We start from the raw sequence: 20,900 nt of genomic DNA on the forward strand, positions 1-20,900 counted from the left end.
CTGAACTTCAGGTAAGAAGTTATGACCTGCAGTCTATCTGGGTCAGATATAAACCAAGTTTAGGTGGAGTTTATTTTCGTTGTGCTGACTTTTTACCCTCAGTTGCAATAACTCATACTGCGTTCTAGCCAGCTTGACGGAGTTTTTATACAGCTGGGTGGGTGCTATGATGTTACTGATAGTGAACTTTATTTTATTCATACGTTTAGTTAGTAGAGTTGCCAACGGCTCCTTAAAAAATGGAATGGTCCCTCAATCAGAGAAAATATTACACGTTTCGTATTGAGCTGAGAAGGAACACAGTTTGTCCCGAACTTCAGCTAGAATGGAAAAAGACACAAAGCTGGAGTTATTCTGTGTTTACGCTGCACAGCTGTCTCTTCTTCTCTCATTCTCTCCCCTCCCTCTCCTGTTTCTACTTCAATCATGAAACTGATCAATGATCAGCTGATCGGCTTTTCTCTCTTGTTTATTTATCGCCCACTTTGCACCAGAAAGAGAAAACCAGCGGATGTCGCGCTAAACAACAGCAGCACGTTTAAGCTTGATCAGCTGTTGTTAGAATTTATTTAATATTAATTTTTAATATCAGCTGATGTTTGCTGGAGCCACAGCTGTAAAGCTGCTGGTCATGATGTCAGTTTGGATATGTGGTGAGAGGGAAACATGAAGATGAAACCAGGAGATGTCCTTACTGAATCATCAGAGCTGTGATGGAGAAACAGGTTTACCTCTTAGGTGACATGAATGAGTTGAAGGGAAGTTATGAACTGTTTCTGAGAGACAAATAACACCAGGATCCTTTTCTAAGTAGCTGACAGCTGGTAACTGTGCAGGGGCGGGTCTAGCAAAGTGTTGCCAGGGGGGCAGGTAGGGCATTAACAGGGAGAGGTGGGCACAAAGAAATACTTTTCTTTCTTATTCTCATTTAAAATATCTAGCTTTTATTAAATAATTATCTAAATCTTACAACCAAAGTTTTTATCTGACATAAATGTATAGAAATCATACATATACCAACAAGACGGTGTACATATGGAAAAGATATATATAAATTTTATAAAGTTTGTAAATGTCTTGTGTGAAACTTGTATGAAAAGCATACAAGAGTAAAAACAGATATAAGATCCCTTGAAAGATTATATAATGAATCTTGTATGTTTTGGATACTTACTAAAACAATATATGAAAGTAATGAGAAAGTGGCCACTTTCATGAGTTAAGTCATATAAGTTTTTACTATTTCTTTTCCATATGGGACTGTCACAACAGCATTTGTTTTCATTCAAAGTCTTTATGGCTTTACTACCTGGTGGGCCGGTCTGTAGTCAAAATGCCCGATTTTCTGTCCCAGTCCAGCCCTGCAGGTTAATACTGGCAGTGTCACCATGCCAGCTGACTGTATTTCATCATCAGCCAGTGTTGTTCTTGATCAATATTACCAAAGTTTACCATAAGGCAGCATAGAAAGTATTTACTTGCTTTCAGGTTTTATTCAAATGTTAGTCTTTTCAGTTGTTTCCCCACTTTTTTCCTGTTTCAAAATCAAACACCAGTTTGTGAGAAGATTATCTTCTTTTTTTAATAGGCAGATGAAGTTTTGCATTGGAATGGCTAATTTGTCAATTGTTTGTTACAAATGTTCGTATTTTAATATTCAAAAATGTTTTTGCCCAAAACATATGTGCACTACATGTCAGTAAAAATACTATGCAAATATTGCTGTCCTTGACTGCTGAATAAACACTGACTGATTGTATCTCTTGTACTTTATCAACGCAGTATCTAAAAACTTTGCACCGTAGTGGTTAAAATCTCATTCTAATAAGAGTTAAAAGCGCATTCGGTTATTAGGTTTATAGGATTATTGAATTATGGTTAACGGTTGGTTGAATTTTTTTTAAACATTATCTGCCAATTACATCTGCCACCCTTCTCCAAATCTGTGCCCCTACCTGGCCCCCCCAACAAAAATTTTCTAGACACGCCACTGAGCTGATGATAAGCTGTTTCAGTCGATCTGTAATGGGGGGAGCATGGCCCTTTTAAATATATGTTTGGCTTTTAGAAAGATGCAGAGAAACCCTTTGGTGAGAATATGTGTGTGGCAGCAAGTTTATTATGCTCTCAGTCTTAACTTATAAGGTGCAAAAATAACAATAAGGCTAACTATTAAACACTAAGAGGCTGATGTGCTCTGATTGCAGGGATTTGTCACGCTCACTCAGACTGACTTCCAATTACCAACATAATGGGTTTTGCACATAATACTGTGTGCCTAGTATAATGCATTACAGAGAAGTGCTATAGGAAAACAAATGGAAAGGAGGGCGCTCGAGTGTAGTTTCATATCCACCTATCCATCTATCCAATTCAGTTCAATTTAATTCAATTCAATTCAGTTCAATTCTTTGTCCCACAAATCAGTTTAGCAGCATGGGTGACCAATGACAATATACAGGGGGACATATACCCATCCATCCATCCAATCCAGCCAAGTGGTGTAATCTCTTTAACCTGCCCTGGGTCTACCCCAGGACCTCCAAGAAAAACTAGGTGAGTTGCTATTCTGATGGCCTCTATTAGGGGAAAAGAATCGAGGCACAGAGCATAAGAGCCTCATCATGGCACAGACACTTGGAGGAGTGGTTGGTCAGCGTGAGCCTGGTGCCTGAGCCTTTACCCATGGGGCCTGGAAGGGCTCAGCCCAAATAGCCTTGAGTAGACCACCCTCATGTGTATCCGCCACCTGGAGGAGGAGCTAGAGACACTCCAATGTGCGTCTGTGTGTGTCAGCCAAAAGCAGAGGCTTTGGCCAACTTATCTTTGGCTGCCAAAATTGCCTTAAGGGGCATATATTCTTCTTCTCTCTTAGGAGAAAGGAATTATCTACATGAAAGTTCAGCGCTTTGTCCTGCTGTTTCTCTGTAATCCTATTATGTATTGTGTGCACTGCTTTTTGGCTGCATCCTGCACTCTCTGACCTGTCTCTTTCTAAATTCCCCTGTTCGCCTGTAATCACCCCCACTGGCATCCTTCCCTGACTTTATTTACCACTGTTTCTGTCACCTTCCACCTTGCCAAATGTTTCAGTTTATCCTCTCCCTTATTAGCACCCTTTCTTTCTCCCCCACGTCTCTCCCTTGGTCTCTCTTTCTGCCTCTGTGCTGCATTTCAGCTGTTGTTCAGCTGTTGTATCCAGAGTAAATTAAATCAAGTAGAGCTATAAAATAAGCTTAAACTGATAATCACCAAAATTACACAGGGACACTTAAAGGGAGAGCAGGTGTGAGACAGTAAAAGGGTCTTATGAAAACAAAATGAAGACGTTAGTAGCCCCCACCCCCCTTCCCTTCTTTCATTTATCTCATTTTCTCTAACATCATCTGGTTCTTGTCTCTGACTTTTTGTCTATTTTATGTGCTCACAAAAATATGTGTGGTTTCTTTCAAAAAAAGAAAAAAAAATCCATTTTAGGAGGTTGGTTTTCACACAAATCATCTTTTATTTTGTTTCTCTTTCTTCTTTGTGTTTACATGACAGAAGCCTGACTTCAGACCGTTCTGTGACTTTGACTGCTCTTCATGTTTATGCTGCACGAGCTCTCTACAGTTTCCCATAACACCGTGCTTGTGCTCGACATGCACACAGATGCACGGCATGGAAAATGGCTGCATTTGCATGATGCACAGTTCGTTATTCAGCACACGCAAAAACAAAGCTGACTGCTCTCTTTTTTCCGCCATGTTTTTCTGTAATAATCCACCCCTCGCACGCTCCCTATATTCTCCAGCCTACACAGCTCCTGAGGGACTCCCTCATGTTGTTGTCTCCCTCCAAACGCTCGTTCCCCTCCTGTTCTCCAGTCCTCACCTCCTCCCGCGTCTTCGTTTGGTGTCACCGTAACTCGCGAGAGCCGTCATTACTCTTTCTTTCTCTTCAGCCTGCTCCCTGTCCTCCCCTGTCTTAGTTAAAGTTTTGCCGACAGGCTTTCTCTTGCTACAGAAATTTCTCTGCCCACGTTATTTGTGTCCTTCTCTTTATCTCCCACTCTTTCTCTACTGAGTTGCTTTTGGAAGAGCTGTGGAGAGCGCATAGAGCTGTTAAGCAAAGATGTAGAGATCGCGCAGATAGACCACCCATTAACAGGCTGAAGCCATGGTATCATATTCTTATTATTGAGTTATGCTTTACTAAACTCAATCCAGCACATAACAAAAACATTTTAAAAGCATGTAATTACACTTGTCTTTTTTTTTTTTACTTGTTGGCGACTTTGTGTCTCTTGCTATCTCCCCCGCCCCTCCACATTTGTGTTTGCAGGTTTTCTTCATTTCCCTTGCAAATAGGACAAACAGAGAGCCGCAGTAACTGATTGCTAATGTAACCACTGACTTCCCATCTAAGCTCACAGTGTGCGTTTCTCAGAAACTGCAGTTAGACTGTGTTGGACTTCCTTTGGGTCATATTCTATTCGGACATCATCCATCAAGTGCAGTATCAATGGCAGCTTCCTCATTCATTGCTCAAAAAATTTCCTTGAACACATTTACTCTTTCCACTGCTCTAGATTAGTAAGTGTCTTGAACTATCCTAGGTTTGATCTGCACAGCGTCACAGTATTACTATTACATATAATTACACCATAACAACAACACTCACTATTTTTTTTTTTTTAATTCCTGGAAAGATTTTTTTTCATAGCCTCTTTAATGTCTTTATGAAAGTGCTGATTCCAAGACATGCTGCTCTTACGTCCAAGAGTAATCCTTAATTAAAATTCAAGCTCACAGCAGACTGCCTGAACTGACCTTGGATCTGCCAAGGCCGTGGATAAATGGGGCATCAGCAGCTCTGTTTAATTAGGTGGCAGATCTAAGATCAGTGCGGTAAAAACTGCTGAAGGAGTAACACTGTAAGAAAAAAGGGGGATGTTCTATGAGAGGGACGGACAGTTTCCTCCAGAGCAGTAGATATAAATGTAAAACTCTGTGTTTGTGACAGCTTACCTTCCTGGGTGTAAAAAATAAATAAGTGGATAAATAAAAACTTTGGGATTTACCACTGTGGGATGTTCCACGTTTGCAAATTATGTGCAAATATTTAACAGTGGGAAATACTAAACCCTGTAGGTAACACTGAGAGGCTGCAGCTTTTAGTAAACTCAGAGGAAAGACTCCTACTTACAGCTGCAAGCAACAAACCAGGATTATGATACACTCATCTCTATTCATCTAACTTCTGTGATGCTCTAATGTTATTCTTTATTGATAAAATTCATAAAATACACTTAGACCTGGACCCTAATGCTCAATGTAGCTTCTCTGTCCTAACTTCTCCCCCTTCTCACTTCCTCTCTGTTTTTCAACTTCCATCCTTAGCTGATATTGCTGATCTCATCCATAAATCAAAGCCTTCTACCTGCCAGCTCGATCCTATCCCCACTGTCCTCGTCAAAGCCTGCTTACTCCCTCTCCTTCCCCTCATATCTGCTATTATTCACTCTTCACTCACCACTGGAACTGTTCCTGCTTCCTTCAAAGTTGCTGCTATTACCCCAATTCTGAAAAAAACTGGTCTAGATCCCAACAACTTTAATAATTTTCGTCCTATCTCCAATCTACCATTTCTCTCAAAAATCCTTGAAAAAATAGTTGATTCATAAGTCCATCTTCACCTAACTGATAATAACCTTTACGAACAGTTCCAGTCTGGCTTTCGTCCTCTACATAGCACTGAAACTGCTCTTATAAAAATAACAAACGACCTTCTTATAGCAGCTGATTCTGGTCTCCTCTCCATCCTTATCCTTCTTGATCTGAGTGCAGCTTTTGACACCATCTCTCATCCCATTCTCCTTAGCAGATTAGCTTCTATTGGTCTCTCTCACACTCCACTAGCCTGGTTTAAATCATACCTATCTGACCGCACTCAGTTCATTCAATTAAAATCCTTCACTTCTCAGCTTTCTCCTTTATCCACTGGGGTGCCCCAGGGATCTGTCCTCGGGCCCCTTCTTTTCATCATCTACCTTCTTCCACTCGGACATATTTTTCGTAAATATAATATTCAGTTCCACTGCTACGCCGATGACACCCAGCTCTATCTCTCTACCAAACCTGACTCTACTCTTCCTCCACCCTCCCTCATCCTCTGTCTAGCTGAACTTAATTCTTGGTTCTCCTCCAACTTTCTTAAACTCAACAGCAATAAATCGGAACTTCTTCTGGTTGGCACTAAACGACTGCTATCCAGAATTAACAATTTCTCTCTCACCATCAATAACTCGCTGGTCCCTATCTCTCCCTCTGTGAAAAGCTTGGGTGTCATTCTCGATAGCACATTATCCTTTAACTCACATATCAACAATATTACACGTGCAGCATATTTCCAACTCCGTAACATTAATCGCCTCCGCCCCTTCCTCACACCTCACGCCACTGCCATTCTCATCCATAATCTTGTTATCTCCAGAATTGACTACTGCAACTCATTATTATTTGGCCTTACACAAAAATCTATCAACAAGCTCCAACGTGTCCAGAACTCTGCTGCCCGTATTATTACTAGGACTTCTTCTACCCACCACATCTCCCCAATCCTGAAGCAACTTCACTGGCTCCCGGTCAAATTTCGCATCCATTTTAAAATAATTCTGTATACATTCAAGGCTATTCATTCTCTCTCTCCACCGTACCTCTCTGACTTATTACAGATGAAGCTCCCATCCCGCTGCCTCAGATCTTCATCTTCTCTTTCTCTCTCTGTTCCCTCTGCTCGTCTGATCACAATGGGAGGGAGGGCCTTTAGCTGCTCTGCCCCTCGACTTTGGAATTCCCTACCCCTGGACCTCAGAAATATTAGTTCATTCTCTCTTTTTAAGTCCACCCTCAAAACTCATCTGTTTAAAATTGCCTATTCTTAAATTTCTGTATGTTTTAACTTTTATCTTCTATTTTTATCATTGTGTATATTTCCAGTTTTTATCTGTTGTACAGTGTCCTTGGGTGCTTTGAAAGGCGCTATTTAAATAAAATGTATTATTATTATTATTATTATTATTATTATTATTATTATTACTTAATGTCATTTATACCCCTAGACAGGCCTGTTAGTGTACCTCCAGCACACACACATTATCAAAAGATAAGTAATGGCAACCCCGATCTACTCACAGAGTAGTAGCTACTTTTACCAAACTAACAAATATTAAAACTAAGCATATTACTTTTTCAAGTTCACAAACTCTTTTCATTTTTTTGTTTCAAAACTCTGTTTTTTATTTTTATTTTAGTTAATTTAAATGTTTTTTCACATCTAGTTGACCTCTGACCTTGACCCCAAGGTCAGAGGTCGAGTATTCTGAAAATCTTGTGAATGCTAAAACTTGAGAACAAAGCGATGAAGGATTTTTAAACTGATACCATCTTCCAGGAGGCTGAGGGGTAACCTTTTCTACTCCTAACACTTGTCAAGAAAGCCATAAATGTGTGGGGATTTTTTTATTATTATTATTATTATTATTTTTTTTTTTTTTTTTTTTTTTTTGGCGGCCTGTCCCGTTTGGCTCTTTTGCCATCAGAATTGTTGTCTAAAGGCAAAGAAAGATGCCCAACGGATTTACTTTACCAAACTGACCATCCCAGCCTTGCCGTAATGGTCCATTTGATTCACCTTTTATTGTTTATTTTATTTTCACTTACTGAATACGGGACAGACTTGACTGGGGGAAAGAAGGGGAGAAAGAAAGAGGGAAAGAGAAACAGCTGAGAAGAGGGACGGGGGAGAAGGGCAAAAGACAAAAACCAACAGAACGGGCAGAGAAAAAAAATGCATATATCAATCACCTGGATCACCTGCTGAGAAAGAAAAAAGAAAGCAAGCAGAAGAGAACAAGAGTAATAGAATAAACAACATCACAATGATATATGGGAATATGACAGTAAATACTAAATGTTAAACATTATTGTGCAGCACATAAGATCAACAGAACACAGTGTGCTTTGAGGTAGGAGCCAAAAAGGGTGTAGTTTGTGGGTGTGATCACCCGTGTGTACACCTGTGAGCATGGACGCGCTTGTTTTTTTTAAAAGGTTCCTTCATGTAATGATCTGCTAGAGGGTGTGGGGGGGCCACAGCCCCGTCCTCCAGGGCGTGAAGCAGGTGTGGAGGAGATCAAAACTCCAGACATCCAGAGGCCCCCAGAACACAAGAGACCAAGGAAGACCAACAGAGGGGCAGCTGCGCCACTGTCCCTGTATTATTATTTCAAAGGCAGAGCTCATTTGGAAGAACTGAACATGATTTATCAAAGTATAGAGTCTAGATTCTGGTGGTCAAGACTTGTACGAGGATGGCCAGCATGAGAAGATGGGGAGGAGGTGGGCTGAACAAATGACAGTCTGAAAGACAAAATGATAGAAGAGAGGCAGATTGAGTCAAAGGAGGCAGGGAAAAAATGATTAAGCCAAAGGGGAAGGAGAAGTGATGTAAATAACCTATCACCCGGAACACAGATGGGTGTATTTAGGCACAAGGCTTGTTTCGGGACTTGATAAAGCAGGTAACACTTCCTACTTCTTACTCCAGGAACACTTTATTTGTTTGTTTGAAAGCTGTACCAAATAGCAGAGGCTGCAGCGAGCTAGCCTTGTGAGCATCTAAAACTGGCAGTTGCTTTCTACCACACTTTTCACATTTGAGGGCTTTAAAAGCCTCCTGCCTTTTAATTTTCTGTATCAAAGCACTGGTATGATTGATGTGAAAAGATTAACACTAATGTAGTATGGCTGCCTAATGAGGCCTTGTTGACATGCTTCTAAATTCAGAGTGGAGAGCTGAGAGCTGAAGTGTAGCCTCAAGCTGTAAAAGCTTACTAAGAAAAAAAAAGTGTATTTTTAGTGACAAAGAGGCTGTAGGTTATATATTTTTGCTTAATTGCACAGCAGGTTGAAAAGAGACGCTTATTTCTGTTACCTGCCCACATGTTTTTTTTTTTCACCAAGACTCATACTGGAACACTCTCTGAAACTTTATTTTTCAAGTGTTCAGGAGCAGCAGACAGTATAACACATAAAATGTTGTGTGATACGTGTGTTTGTGGCTGTGTTTGTGTGTCCAGAGGCCTGTTTAACAAAGCAGGTAGTACACTATGTTTACCCAAACCCAACACATCCAGCCCAGAAAATAAGTGGAGTACAGAAGTGTAGTGCCCAGCCATGTAGGAGTGGTGACAGATCAATTAGCACCTGTCTCTCCCCGCATCTTTCTGCTGCTACCGGCACAGTTGTGTCTCTATTATATGTTTTTCTGTTGCCACTCCTCTATCTGAGCCACAAGAGCATTACATTGATACACAAGTAATCCCAATTCCTACTCAAATAGATCCTTCTTAATTTATACATTTAGGATTTTAACATCTTCCTCCGCCTTCTATTTTTGCATCCAGACCGATTTAGAGTCTCTGGACCCTCGCGGTCGTACTCCTCTTCACCTCGCTGTCACGCTGGGCCACCTGGACTGCGCCAGGGTCCTGCTGCAGCACGGCGCTGACGTTAGCAAGGAGAACCGCAACGGATGGACAGGTGAGTGAGTGCACATGCTGTGTGGAGTTTATTTGTGGTAATGCGAGCAGTGCACAGCATGCATAAGCTGTATCTGGAGGGTGGTGGTACATTTTGGAAACTTAGTGACCTTATAATACATTTTATCGTACATCTTTGTACACCTTTTTTGTTTGGAAAATGAAAACCAAAATCTCATCTCTGCTGGCACATTTAAAATTTGGTTTTGTGCTCTTGCAGTGGGAAGATAATGGAGTTTGAAATCAGTTCTTTTTTGTAACTTTTATTTTTCCATTTGTGCCCAAAATATGATCTCACCTTAAGTTTCTTGTTTTTGCTGTCATCTCCTCTCTTTTTTGTGGCTTTTCTCCCCTGACGTTGATGATTTAAGTGCAGTGCACTGAATCTAAGTTATTTCAATGAATCAATAGTTGAAAAATACTGAGTCCATATATTTTGTTTACCTTTACCTGCTCACTTACCCTCACAGTGGTAGCCCTGTCAAGAGTAAGTTTCACGCATACCACACTAGTAAAACTGCTTCTTCTTTTTTTTTTTACATTAGGCCAGAAAATAGAGCTGCTCTTCTAGTTGTAAATGTGAAACTAATGCTACCAAGAGCAGTTCTCCATTGCATTATTTGCCTGGCTGTGTGAAACAAAGGAAGACGTTATATCAGCACGCTAACCAAACAAGCATCATGCCTGTGTGATTGTTGCATCTTTAAAATGTCACACAAATACACACACCAGATAATATAGCGTGTGTGTGATAGTTCAACTCACAAAGTGTGCTGTTCAAGTGTAAGGACAGCTGATCAATGATGGGTGAGACGCAGTAATTGGTGGTTCCAGCTTCTCCTTTGGCCCACTTCAGTTTTGGCAGTTCTCGCTGCCCCCTTTAAATTGTTCATGTACATAAATTTTAGATGAAGCCTGAGTGACTGGTTCTGTTTTACTCTCCCTCTCAGTTCTTCAGGAGGCGGTGAGTACCAGAGATCCGGAGCTGGTGCGTCTCGTGCTTCGTTACCGTGACTACCAGAGGACTGCCAAGAGACTGGCGGGCATCCCCGTCCTGCTGGAGCGACTGCGCCAAGTGCGATTTCACACAAGCACCCATAAGCACACACACGCGCTGTAGTGCACAGGTTCATGAAATAAGTGTGCAAGCCATGTGGGTGATAAATATGGAAGCTATAAATGCATTTGAAATGTAAATAAGTCTTTTTCAAATTTACATGCAAATTTGCTTTTCCCACGAGATCCTTTCTGAAGGTATTAATAGCTTTCTTTAACAAGGGCGATACACTCAAAGGATATGTCTCCATGTTGCAAAGCGCTCTCTCCCTCTAATCTGACTCATAGCTGTTCCCTAAGGACCTCAGGATTGCCCTGTTTGAAGGCAAAAAAGCAGTGATGGACATGCCGAGGCTGCCCGTACAGGAGGTTAATGGTTAGAAGCCTGCAGCAGCAGATTGTGTTGGAGCTGTTGCACAAAACAGTGACAGCGATGCAGGGATGTGCCTCCAAACTGTCTGACTTCCTGTGTATCTGCTCCTGCCGGCACCCTGATACACACAACACCCTCACACTGTGAAAACAGCAAGGAGCACTGGCACTCAAATGCACTCGCACACGAACCCGCGAGCGTTACACACATCTCATCCTTCTTCATCTGCCGCTGCTCTCACCCACATTATTGTCCTCTCCATCCCTCCATCCATCACTTCTATTATTAACACACACACACACACACATATGCAGACATTTCCAGTTTCCAGTCCCATCATCTTTGGCACAGACATCCCTGCTGCATTTATTTGCTTTACTTCTTTTTTTCTCTCCTCCTGCACATCGGTATTCTCCTCCCTCTGTCTGTTAATCTTTAACTTCATCACTCTCCACAACTCTCCCTCCGTATCTTCCTCTTTATCGATGCTCAGTGTTTTCTCATTTTTATTCCTTTCTCTGTCTGTCTCTGCTCTCCTCCTCCACCCTAAGCAGGCCCAAGACTTCTATGTGGAGATGAAATGGGAGTTTACCAGCTGGGGTGAGTCCAGTCCTTGTGTCCAGTGATCCAGTAAAAGCCAGTACCAACCAGTCAGATCTATTAATTTTATCTGCCTCTTAGGCTAAAGACACCTGTTTTCAGTTGCATGTCAGAAAAGCATTTGTATTCTATGTGTAGGTTAGAATGGCTTAAATTTAAAAAATTCAAATGCAAAAAAGAAAACTGAGACCTAGCTCAGCATGGTTTGAGTCAAAGAGTGTCTGTATTCGTCCTTAGTGCCCCTGGTGTCTCGCATCTGCCCCAGTGACACATACAGAGTTTGGAAGAGTGGTCAGTGTCTCCGTGTTGACACCACCCTGATGGGATTTGAACAGATGACCTGGCAGAGAGGAAACCGGAGCTTCATTTTCAAGGGACAGGGTGAGAGTTTGAGCTCGACTGGCTCGCTCTGTGTGAGGTGCACGCAGTGTGTCAAAATGCATTCAAAGAAAACCACACTGACTAGTGCTGATATTTAAAAATGGAGGTGAAAGACAGATGAAACTGGGCGACGTGAGAACAACAAAAGCACAATTCAATTAGCATTTTTCTTTCGTTGCGTTTTTGCTGAGAATTATTTGCACAAGTGAAACAAACACGGTTTAATATCAAAATGAGTAGAGCGCAAAGCTAGCTGTTTCCTCCTGTTTTTGTGCTAAGCTAAGCCAACTCGCTGCTTCCTGTGGCTTTATTGATGACAAAGGCATGAAGCTGGTATTGATTTCAAATGATTCTCATAAACCAAGACGATAACTGTGTTTCCTAAATTTATCTCCAATATGTATCCTTTAAATCTCCCGTAGTGGGAAGTAGAGATGGGGGATCGATCCAATAATCCATCGTGTGTTTACCAGCGTTGGTAATGGTATGTAGCACAGTAGGATTGATACTTATTTCTATCCTCCAAGTTCAGTACGTAGCTCACTGAACTGTTGATGATGATTTAGCTCATAAATCATGACACACTGGTCTCCCCTTCATGAGCTCCCTTTATAAGTTATAAGTATCAGTATTGATATTGGTATCAGCAATACTGGCCCTGTATTGACTTGGTATCAGGCAGGTATCTGTCTGTCTGTCTGTCTGTCTGTCTAAGCATCACAGATTTGTGGACTTTCTCACCTCACTGAAAAGCTCTCAACTTTTCTCTTCCCTTCTCTCCCTGTCTTTCTCTCAGACTCCAGCGCAGAGGTGATGGAGGTCGACCACGACAGGCAGCTGGTGTTCCGTGAGACCTTGTGCGTGTCATCCCTCACAGCGCTCTCGCCGGGCAGGGGGAAGGGTGGTGCCTGCAGCAGCACCACAGCTGGGTTGGGCCTTCTGGGAGTAATGCAGCCCACTGACGAGCAGGTAGCGGCCCGGCTGTCTGCCCCAGTGGTGACCACGCAGCTGGACACCCGCAACATCGCGTTCGAGAGGTCAGAAAAAATACTGCTATGTACTGAACAAAAATATACAGGATGTGAAAAATCAAAGCTAATAAATAGCTTTAGCTCAGCCACAGGACTTGCTCCATTAATCTGCTGTTCTTTTTTTTTTTTTGCTTTGTTTTGTTTTTTCCCCAGTGGAGAAAAATCACTCTTTTGTTGTTAGAGTTGAATTTCTGTCAGTGTTTCTCTGTTGCTGCCTCCTACACTGCAACCCACAGCTGAGTGGAACGAGTTCAGGCACGTTCTCTGGTGGCTGTCAAAATGCATTTCACAAAGTGTAGGAAAATACAAACCAAAGCTGCAGCAGTGGGAGGAAATGGACACAAGAAAAAGTCGCATAGAACAAACTGTTAAATTTCATTGAAGAGCACATATTTTTGGAATATTGTATCCAAAAATCTGGGAATGTGTTCCTATCAAAAAGGTGCATTAAAATAGTTATTCTAAAATCCCGCTGTAGTTTAAAGTAAGACTGTAGAGCTTTTGAAAGAAGTAAAAACAATGTTCAAATAGCAGCAGCTGTCTTGTAATCCAGTTGCAGTCACACTGGGTCAATAGTAATCATTGTATTTTAATTTAACTACTCGCTTCTTCATCCTTTCTGTCTCTGTGTAACCTCAAAAGGCAAAAAGTGCCCAAATAAATTTGCAGGACTACGCTTGATGTGAAGGAACAAATTAGCTTCTGGCTGCCTGAATCGAGCTGGGGCGCCTGTAAAACAAGTAAAATGCAGTGGTGGGAAAAGACAAAAAGACTTGGACAAGAGACAGGCCGGACATAAGGTGGAGAGAAGAGTGGACCGAGCAGGCGGGAGGCAGGGGGGGTCATGGAGGACAAAATTCATCCTATTCTGGTTGGTTGGAGAGATAAGACTGATGAGGAAAGGACGGGGGTAACGGAAGAGGGAGTTTTGTTTGGACAGAGAGGGATGGAGAAGAGAAAATGTAAAGAGATGAAACAAAAAAGGAATGAGAGCGAGGGACAGAACTAACGCTGGGACGTGGAGGTATGAGGGGAAGGCACACAATAAGAAAAATGGAGGGAAAGATGAACGGGTAGCAAGGCTGTGGGCGGGAAAGCACAATACAGAAGCCAGAAGAAAGAGATATTTGATCTTTTTTTGTGGAAGGAGGGGAAAAAGAGGAAGACGGTGATAGATAGGCGAGTGATGGAAAGGCAGCGGCGGCAGGAAGTGAATGTTAACAGATTAAAAGTGAGAAAGAAGGCAGAGAGACGAATGACTCCAAGAATTGAGCGAGGAGAGGTTGGGGTGGGGTAATTATCTCACTGTCAGACTTGCACCTCGGTGTCACCTCTGTGCATTTTGCTCCGTCAGCATTCCTGTCCAGTAATGTATTTGGGATGCTTTACAGCAAACCGCTTCGTCAAGCATCCTAGACAGGGACACCTCAAAGCTCTGGAGTTATTACGTCTCTACGCAACTTTGCACACAAAAAATACAGCGCTGCAGTTTTACTGTTTTAAAAGTTGGATTCAAAGTTTTGGGAACCCATGACAAGGACCTTGACAGCTGGCTAGCAGAGGAAACGGTATGCTTAGGCTACAGACTTTCCCTGATTGAGACAAATTCATGTGCCACTTGCCAAGGGACATAAAAGGACTGTAGTGTATATTAGCTTGAAAGACATATTTTTCCGTTACTTCGGTGTATATATAAGATAAACTACCTTGAGAAGTGGATGGAAGATTATCGTATGCCTTGGCAGTCGTTTGCATTCGTGTTTAGCGCCGGTCCTCTTGGGGTCTGTTTGGCCAACAATCATTTACAAAAATGCAACAGGCTGCAAGTTAGTCTGTGATGTATCACTTAAACAGAACAATGCTAGTTTGTTTTTTTAGTAGTTCTGGCCTTGTTTATACTATTTAGCATGCTAACATTTTGCAAAGTACAGTTCAGGCTTGTGAGATTGCCAGTATTTTCCATTAAACTAAATCTTTTGATAATTATAACAGCTTATCCACAGAGGAGCAAATTTCCAAACAGCCCGTACAGTTGTTGTTGACGAAAATCTAAACAAAGTAGGATGGGAGACAGGCGTGACAGCTTTTTGAGTAACAACCCTTAGGAGAATTCTCCCAAATGTCACTGATAAAATAAAAAAATAAATAAATCTGATATTGTTTCACTAATAAACTTAAGAGCTGAAATGATTGGATTAACCAGCCTTGAAAAGTGAGTTTTTGAGCTTTGAGGAATTTAGTGGCACGAATAAATCACGAAGATGCAATATTGCTCGCTGACTTCTGGCAGGTTTGCTAATTGCACACTGAACTGCTCGTCTTCACTGGTGACAAACAAGGCCAGCGTCTTCAGGATTCCTCTTGTGAGAAAACTTGGTTTTTTTGAGCTTCCTCTCCTCTCACAGTACCCAGGAGAGGAAGCTCTCCTGGGTACTGTGTCCTTGAGCTTAGATGGAACCGAACTTGCTTTATTATGGCTTTGAGACGTGAGAGAGATGACCTGGGATGTGCTGAAACTGTGTTGCAGGAACAAGACGGGCATCCTGGGATGGAGGAGCGAGAAGACCGAGACGGTGAATGGATATGAAGCAAAGGTAAGCGGCTCGCTTATCTCTCGCACTGTCCAGAGAAAGCCCAGCCACCGTTTGATATTTGATATTCAGTTTGATATTCCATGAAAGTTCACTTAACTTGAAGGATTTCATTTCCTGAATGAATAAAATCCAGAGTTGTTTCATGCTTTAAAAAAAACCCATCGATCAAGATTCAGCAGCACCTAAAAGACCAGATGGCCTCTCAAATCAAGTAAAAAAAAAAAAAATACATTACCATGTTACCTTTACCCCATTTGTTTTCTTTGTCCCCCTCGAGGGATCAATGGGTGGCAAGTGTCAGACTACCGGGCCATCTGTCACCGGTGGGTTTAAAAGCCCTTCAGATGGGCTCTACTGTAAAATACTGCTGTCTATTTTCTGCTTCATTGATTTAGAGTCGCAAACATAAACAGACAACGCATACAGAACTGCTCTACCCCTGGAAGCTTTTAGTTCTTTATTTCAGTCGTGTGTAGTCAGTGTAAACTCAGTATCAGCAGCCTGCTCAATATTTAATCAGCGCCTGATTTTTATGGTCACTGTTGAGGAATTCCTGCATTTTGCTGTGGACTAGTCGGACTGCAGACTAGCAACTAGGGTGCACAAAAATCGCGGCTTTAAGGGTTTTGGTTTTGCTTTATAGCTTGTATGGTGACAAGTTGTTTTTGGAATTATTGCTACAGCTATGAGGTGGTAAAGTGTGCGTGAACAGAAAAAAGGAGTTATGTGTCTTCCTCTTTCAGGTGTATGCAGCATCCAATGTTGAGCTGATTACCAGGACCAGAACCGACCATCTGTCAGACCAGAACAAGAACAAGATAAAAGGTAAGTCACTTCATCAGGATGTCGTCACGCCTTTTTTGTTCCCCTACAGCTGAATCTCTCCATTACGTCCTCCGCGCCGTTGTAACCCGCAGTCCAAGTGCCGAAACACGTCCGATAGAAGAGTCACCGATGACTAATCCCTCTCACCTGAGCTCGATGAGATCACCCCGAGGCTGCGGCTAACAGCCCGTAAAGTTCTCTCGGTGGCTCCGTCTCATTTTCTGGTTCACATCATAAATCAAACAGGATTAGCAGGTTTCCCTCTCTCCCTGGACCGTCGCTGTCAGCCAGGATCAACCATCACACGCTCTTCTGAGAGAGCTCCTCTCTCCCAGGTCACAATCCCCATCTGCGCTCTGCTAATATGCACGAGGAAAGTGTTCTCAGAGACGCTACACTGACTCCTGAATGAGTGACTCGGTCCATTTGCCCATTTCCTCGAGCTACTTTTCATCATTTTGTTAACGCTGTTAAGAATTTAAAAAACAAACCTTTAAGTGCTCCTATATATATCCTAGGAGAGGCACACACTGTATCATCAGCAGCTGTAGACAGATTAGATGACCAAAGGCTGAAATGTAGATCAGTGCTTTAAAAACCACAATATAGTGATGGACCTTTGCTCTGCTTTTAGTACTTATTCAGTTTCTGGTTTGATAAAGACAAACCGCACCACCACGTCCAAACCACACACTATCAAGCTGCTCACTTTTTTTTTTTGGGTGCTCAGATCTAAATGAAAAGCAGCTTTTGAGTTTCTCCACTGTGGATCTTTTAAACCCCTCGATGTCTAATTTTAGGAATGATCCTGGAGTTTATGATTGCAGATTTCACTTTTGGTATTTTGCAATATACAGCTTTTGAAAGTAGACGGGACTTGAACCATTAGAATCAGAATTAATTTAGATGTTTCCACCTTATTTAGTTGTTTATTCTCATTGTTTAAGAAAGAAGTTTGATGTGAAGCCAAATCTTTATCCTCATTTGTCTGTATGCGAAGTCCATTTACATACAAGGACACACCATATCTTAAAGGCCTCCAAGTACCACATCGCCCCAGTAGAGCACTTAACTCTCAGACTGCTGGCTTGTGTTGTTTCTGGGGTAGAATGGGAAGCAGAGCCCTCAGAGGTGTTGTCCTGTTAAAAGTGAGTTTTTCCTCCTCACTGTCATCAAGCACTTGCTTATAGGGAGTCATCTGATTGTTGGGGTTTCCTCTGTATTATTCTGGGCTCTTTGCCTTACATACGAAGCCCCTTGAGGTAACTGATGTTGTGATTTAGTACTATGTAAATCAAATGTAAAATAATAGAACAATTTTTTAAACCCATGTAATCATAAAAAGTTGCCTGTGTATGGATAACTGAAAAGGTTATTTGGTGCATCACTCATCATTTTTGAAGCACTGTTTCCTCAATAGTTAGTCAGGAGAGGGACAAGTTTCCACCTGTGTGATGTCTAGGAGCACATCGTGATGTCATGGAAACGATGCAGCTCAAGATAGGGGAGGGTTTTCTTAGTCACCACCACCGAAAGTGAAGTGACCTCATTTGCAAGTCCAGGTGATGTGGAAATAAGTGCCACTCCTACCCAAAGTGCAGCGTGAACAAGCTCACTGACAGTGTGTGGGCTGCAAACACACTCTCAGAGGAAAACAAATTATTTTGACCCAGTCTATGGTTTGGGATGATAATCAACAACTTTTCTAAATCCATTGTAAGATGCCAGTGTTGAGACTCTGCAGGAAACAGCTAAATTAGGTGCCAGTATATAGAAGTGGGTGTCATTTGGACACCAGGTCATTTCACCCAGTTAGGAACCTTCCTAAGCCAAAAAAAGATGATTCCACTTCACCCCACATGCTGACAGGGCCGGTCTGAGATGACAATAGAGTGGGGAAAAGGGAACACAGGCATCTACAATAAATGTGCTTTAAAGTTTGACAAGCATGTTGAATGTCTTAGACTGGATTTTGGGTGATGAGCGAATGCCTCATGTGGTCCCGTAGCAGGAATTGGCCGTTAAGACCTCAAATATTCTCAAGATTCTTGTATTATCTTTTGATTTGTGTGACAAATGTGATTTTTTTTTTCTCCCATTACTGCTGTGCCTGTTTCCCAGAATAATGACGGTGACATATCTCCAAAAGTGATGCCCTCGCTCTCTTTTTTATTGGAGCACTAAAATCGTCGTCTTGAAGAAGTGCTATTCAACTGGCATCTTACATGGATGAGATAAAGAATTGAACTTTTTTCTGAGGGGGGGAAATATGTCTATGATTTAATGAACTATAGCAAAGCAGGGTGAGAGAGCCTCAGAGCAGGAAAAGGTCAAGTCAAGAGGTGGAAGTAGGAAAAGTAAGTACAATGTTGAGATTGAGGGCTTCTCGTTGTCCAGCTGTAGTCCGTAATTACTCACGTATCAGGTTCTGCTGTGAGATCTGCTGATATTTAGGCTAGACCACCTAAGCTGGCTTGCCTTGGTTCATGCTGGCTCCTCGTAGATAAGAGTGCATTACAAAAAGCTTCATGTAATGCAATAAGGCATCCTGAGCAGAGCATTATAGAGCAAAATGACACTGTGGACAGTTGCAGCGGCGATAAATGAGCCCACACAGAGGGCTGTGCAGTAATCTGAAGTAAATGTGTAAAACAAACAGGACAGCATGTAGTTTGTATGGATGTGCTGTGATTATATAAGTGCATTTCTTTTTTTACTTGTTGCTGCCGCTGTGTGTCTGAGCAGGTGGGAAGACTCCACTGCAGAACTTCCTCGGGATTGCAGAACAGCACATGGGGCCTAATAACGGGGTGAGCACACACTCGATTTGAACATCGTCACGTGAAACATGAACGGCAATCGGCGCTGTGACTGTCATCGCTGTTTTCAGGGACATTTCCTACCTTCTCGTGTTAGCGTTACCCCGCCCCCAACTCGATCGCCTCCTCTTTGGATGGTCAGGCAGTGTATGAATCCCGACTGTCGAGTCGACCGTGTCAACAGCAGAGGCTCCAAACCGCTCTCAGATATTGATTATGTTTTTTTAATTTGTTTCTGCTGCCGAGCACCAATGACTCATACCTCCCTGCTTCTCCTATTTCTGTATTCTGGCTCTTCACTCGCTTCCCCTCCCTGTCGCCTCTGCACATCATCATCCACACACACACCAAAAAAATTGAATTTCTTTTGGGCAACAGATAAAATTGGTGCACAGACAATGAATGTATCCTGAGCTTGTAGCTTAGCACTGCAAAGACCCGCAAAGCAAAATCGGCTATTTTGCCAAACCGTAAACTTCTTCTGTTTCACAACTCTTTGTTTGCCCGTAGCAGGAATGGCTGTTCCTACTTTTGACAGGTTTAGTCATGCGTCACACCGAGATAGTTATTAATGCAGCGAGCCAGCCGCTGTAATGATGAATAGTGAAATAAGAAACCGCTTTATCAATTTTTTCACAACTTCTGGCTTGAGCACGACTCCTTCAAAGAGTTGTTAAAAAATGCCAGTAGGTAAAAGGAAAGCCTTGAAATCTCTACAGAGTAGAGAATAGCAGAGAAAGTGAGTCTGAAAAGCCTCTGGTATTGATTAATAGTCCTTTGCATCCCTGCGAACAGAGTCGTTTTTCTACAGCTGTAAAAGCTTCACTATCTTTAATACGGAGACATGTTATAGCTGGATCTTTTTTTTTGTAAATTCATGTTATTCACTCCTCACTTTGCCCAGGCTCTGGTGACCCAGATGTCGTCCCCCGTGGTGACAAACCCCGCTGCGCTGACCGCCGAGGAATACTTCAACCCCAGCTCGACGACCACTCAGAGGGATATCGGCCACCCGTGCCAGCTCACAACCAAGACGCAGAGGTGACACGTGCCCACGGAAAAAGAAACAAAAAAACAAACCAAACATTCAGCCATGCGTAGAGCACAGTCGCCCTGAGTCGCAGAGTCGTTGTCAGAGCTGACAAAATGATGGACAGAGAAGAGCCCAGAGGAAAATCGGCCGTCCGCAGCAGCTGACCGCCGAGCTTCTGAGGTGAAAGGCAGCCAGATGACAGCGGCAGACAAACACTCAGGTTTTTACAAAGCTGGTGGAGAGTCGAGCAATTAGTGGGTTTCTGCAGTCGATCACTCAGCTCTGGCTCGATGACTCATGGCACATCATCTTCGCTCCAGCGTATTAACAAATGGAACAAAACAAAAAAGAAATGAAAGAACGCTTTCTGTGTCACTCAGGGAGCAAAAAGCAAAAGAAGTGAAAATATGAACTCAGTGAGGAAAGTAAAAGCAAATAAAAGAATGATCTGAGTGTTCAGGTGTTTTTTGTAACATAGCTGATGTTATTCCGCTGCCCATAAATCGGGGTTGTTGCTCTGTGTTTTGGGTCTTTCGGACATTTCCAGTACCATCGTTCTTCAAGCGGGTAATGAAAAGTTGCTGGACATCAGGAGGACGACGGGT

General features: G+C 42.3%; 1 protein-coding gene across 5 annotated transcripts in view; it reads left to right on the forward strand.

Annotated features, from left to right (window-relative positions):
- ankrd13b (ankyrin repeat domain 13B) overlaps window positions 1-20,900 on the forward strand; it is a 46,180-nt gene that overhangs the window by 16,232 nt on the left and 9,048 nt on the right. For 2 of the 5 annotated variants that reach the window (XM_086260931.1, XM_086260933.1), the window contains 9 exons: window positions 9,449-9,584; window positions 10,534-10,658; window positions 11,564-11,612; window positions 11,850-11,993; window positions 12,790-13,030; window positions 15,552-15,618; window positions 16,362-16,443; window positions 19,189-19,253; window positions 20,167-20,303. In XM_086260931.1, coding sequence (XP_086117057.1) covers window positions 9,449-9,584; window positions 10,534-10,658; window positions 11,564-11,612; window positions 11,850-11,993; window positions 12,790-13,030; window positions 15,552-15,618; window positions 16,362-16,443; window positions 19,189-19,253; window positions 20,167-20,303 — 1,046 coding nt within the window. The other 3 variants (XM_086260934.1, XM_086260935.1, XM_086260930.1) reach the window with 3 other exon arrangements.

Source organism: Aulonocara sp. 'chitande type north' Nkhata Bay, linkage group LG14, assembly GCF_057382095.1.
Source record: "Aulonocara sp. 'chitande type north' Nkhata Bay isolate Kocher_YH1m ecotype deep benthic linkage group LG14, A_spYH_male_GT1.1, whole genome shotgun sequence".
NCBI lineage: Eukaryota > Metazoa > Chordata > Actinopteri > Cichliformes > Cichlidae > Aulonocara > Aulonocara sp. 'chitande type north' Nkhata Bay.